This window comes from Lupinus angustifolius, chromosome LG06 (genome assembly GCF_001865875.1).
Source record: "Lupinus angustifolius cultivar Tanjil chromosome LG06, LupAngTanjil_v1.0, whole genome shotgun sequence".
NCBI classification, from domain to species: domain Eukaryota; kingdom Viridiplantae; phylum Streptophyta; class Magnoliopsida; order Fabales; family Fabaceae; genus Lupinus; species Lupinus angustifolius.
Genome location: NC_032014.1, coordinates 14,598,773 through 14,605,240, shown reverse-complemented (window position 1 = coordinate 14,605,240; position 6,468 = coordinate 14,598,773). Strand labels below are relative to the sequence as shown.

Sequence of the window (6,468 nt, the reverse complement as noted above, 5' to 3'; positions counted from 1 at the left end):
CACCATGCATAAGCTAACCGACTTACAATTTAATATAAATGGACAACACATAGTGATGTGTGAAAGCAAGTAACAAAAGAAAGCTAGAAGTAATAGAGGAAGAGCGTCTGTCTTGGTGCACTCCACGTCAGAAAAAGTCAGAGAATGGGTAACGGTGCAAACTGCAAAGCACCATTGTACTTCTCTTATTGTTGTAATAATAATAGTTGTAATTTCCTACTAGTAAAACATAGAAGGGTTGGATTTGAAGGAGCATTTGTTTGCATATAAATTCAAACATTATAACAAACGGGCTTGAATTCAAGAAAATTCCTGAATATATACCATGTTGAATAGCAAACTCCCACTTAATAGGACCTATTTTCTTGATAAAAAAGACATATTTTCAAGTCAGTAAGATAAAATAGTGTAAATCTCTTTTTAATTTGTTTCACGTATTTATGTAAGTTAACCTTATTAAGAACATGTCATTTGAAGCACACATATATACATTGAAGTGATGAATCTGGTACTAGTAACGGTTGTGAGCAACTAGAGTGTAGAGAAAGAATCGGTATCCTAATAGATATGAAGTTATGGTAATTGGTGAGTCTCCGTGGAAAAAAGAAGAAACCTTATCATTTAACCGTTTCATGATATAAAATTATACTTAAGAATAATATTAAAGTCTATAAGAAATCGAATTTTCTTAGTGTTAGTTATGTTTTCTTATCTCAATTCTCAATCATATCGAGAATGGTGGGGTGATTATGAGTGACTGCTTGATTTTGATAGTCTTGACTCTTGACTTAAGGGCATTAGGAAAAAAACAAAATCAAAACAAAAAGGGAAAAATGGTTAATTACTATTTTTCTAACCATCACCTAATGTTTCTTACACAAGTAATGATAAATAATGTAGAAATTGTGTTTGGTAAAGTGGAGGGCATTGAAAAGGATGATCATATATGAAATACTGGGTCCACTTATCTTTTCATAGTTCAAAATATTTAATGATCCCAACCTCCACTTTCAAGGGTCATTATTATTTGAGTTCAGGTTCAATGATCCACACCATGGTCCTCATTCACACACATCATCTCTATGTTTCTCTTACGTAACAATAAGGGAATTCATTTACAAATAATAAAGTCCAGAATGTAGTTTTCATACTTTAATAACTTTTTCTATCATTAAGCTTGATGATTATTTGAAAGGATTTATCCAATTTAATCAGTTATTTTGAGTTGAAACATGAATATATAATTGTGTTAGATAAAAATTCACAATTCGTAATGATATACCCGTATAGTATAAAAGAAATTATTAAGTAATATATTTAAGATTCATAATGAATGATATATTAACATAAAAAAAATTACATTGCATCTCACCATAATTATTATACACAGATAAATATATATTTTTCTCATATTCATATCAATATGATTATCTTCGTTAACAAAGAGATAAATAGATTACAAACAAAATAAAAAAATATAACAATATATTTTTATCATTTAAATATAATTATATGATACTTTATCTTTAAAATATAATACTGAAATTATGTTGATTAATTAAACACTATGGTCAGATTGGCTGAAGTGTTGTAAAATAATCTGAAGCTATTGCTATTCCCATGTTGATGCTGTATAGCATTAAATTTCGGTGTCCATGGCCAGTTTGAATAGTTGAAAACCAATTAGTCAAAGTGGGTCCATTGTACCCACATCTTTATTCTGCCTTTAATTCTACCATAGAAAATGTTTTCTAAACCCAATGACTGCCATCCCCAAAAGGAAACTTTTAGAAAAGATTTGTCTCAATATGTATTCAATTATACATTTTATTTTAAGTATTCTGGTATGTTCTCAGATAAAAAATTCAAATTTTAAAACTAATCATTTTTCAGTGAAATTTTATTTTGATTGGAACCCATAACCAATGTCTTAGGAAAAATATTTTAAAAATTAGTTTTTTATAAAGAATTAAAGATAGATCTAACTAATGGTATAGGTGTAGTAGTATAAACTTCAATTAGATTCTAAGTACTTTACTAGTTAAAGGTTTCATACTTATTAAAAAAGGATAATCATAATTCGAAAGCAAATATTTGAGCATAGGTTAAAGAGTATTATTGGTTATACAAAAAAAACTTATTATATATTATGATAAATGTGTCCACTCTCGGATTATCTGTCCTGCTTCTTAGGAAATGCAATGTGAAACCAAACTCTCTTATCAGATCATAAAGATAATTACTAATAAACTATGCTACTACTTGTTTGAACATGCTTCTCCTTCTCCTTCCCTTCTTCATTTTCTGTGCATACACAAACTCCAAAAACAAAGACAAACTAAGTCATGCTATATGACCATTGGCCAAAAACATGTGTCAATAACCAATATTACAATCTCAAAACCAAAACCAAGATCAAAGTTAGAGTCTTTAAGACAAAACCTCAAATGGGTGCCTCTCTTTTAGTTTAGTTTCTAAAGAATTTTCACTCAAAATCCATAAATGAATTCCCTTCATTTCCTTCTTTCTTTGTTTCTATTGCTTGTTGCATTTCCCAACCCTGATATGGTTTATGGAAATGCAGAGCTGAGAGCTCTAATGGACTTAAAATCCTCTCTTGACCCAGAAGGGAAGCTGCTAGGTTCATGGACTAATGATGGTGACCCATGCAGTGGTTCATTTGAAGGAGTTGTGTGCAATGAGCATCACAAAGTAGCTAATATTTCTTTGCCAGGAAGGGGTCTTATTGGTCAAGTTTCTTCAGCTGTGGCTGAACTTAGATGCTTGTCAGGTTTGTACTTGCATTACAACTTTCTTTCAGGGGAGATACCAAGAGAGATTTCCAATCTCAATGAATTGGTTGATCTTTATCTCAACATGAATAATCTATCTGGAACCATTCCTTCAGAGATAGGGAACATGGCTAGTCTCCAAGGTTAGTGTTTGTAAAATAATGCTACTAACAATAAGTCAATAACACAGCTATGCATACACTTTCTACTATTTCATTACTGTTAGTATATGAGGTGAGAACAACGCGTATTTGTATTGAACACTTCATAGACACTTTCGGTCACTTTAAGAGTCCCTTTGTGAGTTGTATTTTGGAGGGGAAATAAGGGGAAATGAAGGATTGTGAGCCATGAAATACACTTGTCAAAAGGCTCTTTAAGTCTTGTCTTTCCCCCTCTTCAAAACTCAACTCGTAAACGGACCTAAATGTATTCATTCTACAACTTCTATATTTGTTTCTTGAATTTTTATATTGTTGTAGATGCAAACACCACAATAACTAGATAAATATTAATACTTTATTATATTTATAATGAATCATGGCAACTTTTAAAACATTCATCATCTCTTTTAATATAAGATTTGTGCTTTTATGTCAACCTTATATTAATTTTATTTCTTACATTGTCATGTCAGATAATTTTTAAAATTTGTTCTATGCTTTTTTGTATTCCCTGTGCATTTTTAGATTTGTGTTTTTTTGTTGCTAATTTTATAGATAATTTTGAGATTAGAATCAAGTTATCTATAGTCTATACTCTATACTGGTTCACTTCTTACCAAAATAAGCTTTTTTTTGGGTTTAAATTAATATAGATACTATAGAGAAATTAACAAACTAACTTCTAGTTGAACAATTTGGGTAACATGACTGAAGAGTATTGAGGTGAAGACTTTCAAAGGAATTTGTTACTTGTAACTGCAATAGACTAGTTCTACATATGCATTGTATTGAATAGAATTACATGAATTATCTTCCATCACTCTGTTAACTTGTTTGAACACCTATTATAATCTGGAATTATTCCAGCTTCCAAGAAGGATATAGACAATTTCTGCACTTATGCATACTATATTCTAAACTATACTTATATTAGGTATGTTTCAAACTTGAGGGGATTTGATTTGAGTTCTTTATGTTGATCCAAATTCCCTTGTTCTGTGTCCTATTAGTGCTGCAGTTAGGTTATAACCAATTAGTAGGGAACATACCAAAGGAGATGGGTTCTTTGAAGCAGCTTAATGCTCTTGCTTTACAAAATAACAAGTTAACTGGTCAAATTCCTTTAAGCTTGGGGAACTTGGAGAAGCTAAGGAGGCTAAATTTGAGCTTTAACAACTTCAATGGCATTATTCCTGCTACACTTGCTGATATTCCACACTTGGCAGTTCTAGATATTCAAAACAATTCTCTATCTGGGACCGTTCCTTCGGGTATGCCTTTATCAGTTTATCCTTCTCACCTTGCATTAAAATTTGTCTTCATATTGCTCTTTATGGATTTATATTTTATACATGGACTGATCGATGTTTCGGAATGAAAATGAAGCTTTGAGGAGATTAGGAGAAGGATTCCAAGGTGAAAACAATCCAGGTCTATGTGGAGTTGGATTTTCTACTTTGAGAGCTTGCAACAAAGATAAAGATTTATATGATAACAGCCAGATTGATGCCTCAAATGTATCCGTAAACAATAATCCTCCGAAGCATTTCCCGGAGCCTGCAAATATTGAGCTACATTGTAACCATACACATTGCTCAAAATCAAGGTTTCCTCAGGCTGTCATTGCAGCAAGTGTAGTAACAATCAGTATAACATTTATAGGTATTGGATTTTTTACATTTTTTAGATGTCGGCGGCGAAAGCAAAGGGTTAGAAATACATCAGATTCTTCTGAAAGCCAACTTAGTCCTGAGCAGCCGAAAGATTTCAACAGAAGAAGTCCATCTCCTCTTGTTAATATTGAGTATAGTTATAAAGCATGGGATGCATTGGCTGATGGTCAAAATGCAAGTGGATCATCCCATGAACATTTAAACAATTTTCGGTTCAATGTCGACGAGGTTCAATCCGCAACACAATACCTTTCCGAGGCCAATTTATTGAGTAAGAGCAAATTCTCTGCAGTATATAAAGGAGTCCTTAGAGATGGTTCTCTTGTGGCTATTAGAAGCATTAATGTAACATGCTGCAAAACTGAGGAAGCTGAATTTGTCAAGGGGTTGAGCCTATTAACCTCACTGAGACATGAAAACATTGTTAAGATGAGAGGTTTCTGTTGCTCAAGGAGTAGAGGTGAATGTTTTCTTATCTATGACTATGCCACCAAGGGTAATTTGTCTCAATATCTTGATTTGGAAGATGGAAATGATCATGTGCTTGAGTGGTCCAATAGGGTCTCTATCATCAAGGGCATTGCGAAAGGTTAGTTCATAATTCATATCCTAACTCCTAATATTCTCTCAGCAATTAATATCCTATGGTACATCAGAAATTTTCTCTTTCTTCAAATTAATCAAAAAATAAGAAAAAAGAAGTCACACCAACAAATAAGAATGGCTTATAATTCTTAGCTAAAGAAAACTGAATGACCATCATGCTGCATTACATATTGTGTTATATTTTTTAGTAAGAATATAACACACGTAAGAACTCGTCAATGAAAATATAACATGTCTAACCTGTTACATACACGTTATATTTTTATCGGAGAATAACAACACAAGCATGGATAACACCTAAGTTATCTTTGGATGATTTATATTTCATTTGATAATGATTATCGAGTATACCATTATGACCAGGTATTGGATATCTTCACAGCAATGAAGAAACCAAACCTACAATAGTACACCAAAACATTTCAGTTGAAAATATTGTTCTAGACAATAAATTTAACCCATTGATCATGGATGCTGGGCTCCCTAAGCTTCTTGCAGACGATGTCGTATTCTCGGCTCTGAAAGTAAGTGCTGCAATGGGATACCTAGCTCCTGAATATATCACCACAGGAAGGTTTACTGAGAAGAGTGATATATATGCATTTGGTGTTATTGTTCTTCAACTTCTATCTGGGAACACAACAATAGGAGGGTCAATAAAGATAGCACTTGAGTCTTTCAAATTTGATGATTTTGTTGACACAAATCTGAAGGGAATGTATTCTAAATCTGAAGCAACAATTCTTTCAAAGCTTGCAATGTTGTGCACTCATGAAGTTCCTGATGAAAGGCCAACCATGATGGAAGTGATTCAGGAAATGACTATGGTTCCTGCTCATTCGGCATGATCTACCATTTTCTATGAACCTTTAGCATAGTGTTTAAATTATCCATTTCCAAATAAGTGCAAATTTAGATGAAATTATGTCTTGTTTATTCATCACAACTCATATGGTTTAGTAACTCTAGATAATAATGAATAATTTAATAATAATCTTAGTATATAACTCATGATTTGTTGTACAATAGTTTAAAGGTATGCTTTTATTGCTGTCTGTTACTCATTGTGTTTTTGTCATAAGTAAACCACTTACAACACCATGGCACTGCTTAGAAAGATCCTACAATATTTTTACCTCAAAAAGGAGTTGAAATCAGTCCTATAAGAGTGGCCATGTTGCTTCTGGGTTAGGATCAAGAACAGATCAAGAATTCATAATGACTTTCAGCTTC

At 32.4% G+C, this 6,468-nt stretch overlaps 1 protein-coding gene across 1 annotated transcript; it reads left to right on the top strand.

Moving 5' to 3' along the window:
• LOC109350020 (LRR receptor-like serine/threonine-protein kinase GSO2) lies at positions 2,146 to 6,263 on the top strand. The gene is made up of 4 exons (XM_019591125.1): positions 2,146 to 2,935; positions 3,967 to 4,227; positions 4,343 to 5,218; positions 5,599 to 6,263. The coding sequence occupies exons 1-4, from the start codon at positions 2,503 to 2,505 to the stop codon at positions 6,081 to 6,083; spliced, it is 2,055 nt and encodes a 684-aa protein (XP_019446670.1). The 5' UTR covers positions 2,146 to 2,502; the 3' UTR covers positions 6,084 to 6,263.

Excerpts from the sequence above, each read along its gene's own strand:
- LOC109350020 (XM_019591125.1), top strand. The coding sequence starts at position 2,503 with ATGAATTCCCTTCATTTCCTTCTTTCTTTGTTTCTATTGCTTGTTGCA. Across the intron at positions 4,228-4,342 it reads ATCTGGGACCGTTCCTTCGG|CTTTGAGGAGATTAGGAGAA; the intron begins GTATGCCTTTAT and ends ATGAAAATGAAG. Across the intron at positions 5,219-5,598 it reads CATCAAGGGCATTGCGAAAG|GTATTGGATATCTTCACAGC; the intron begins GTTAGTTCATAA and ends CATTATGACCAG.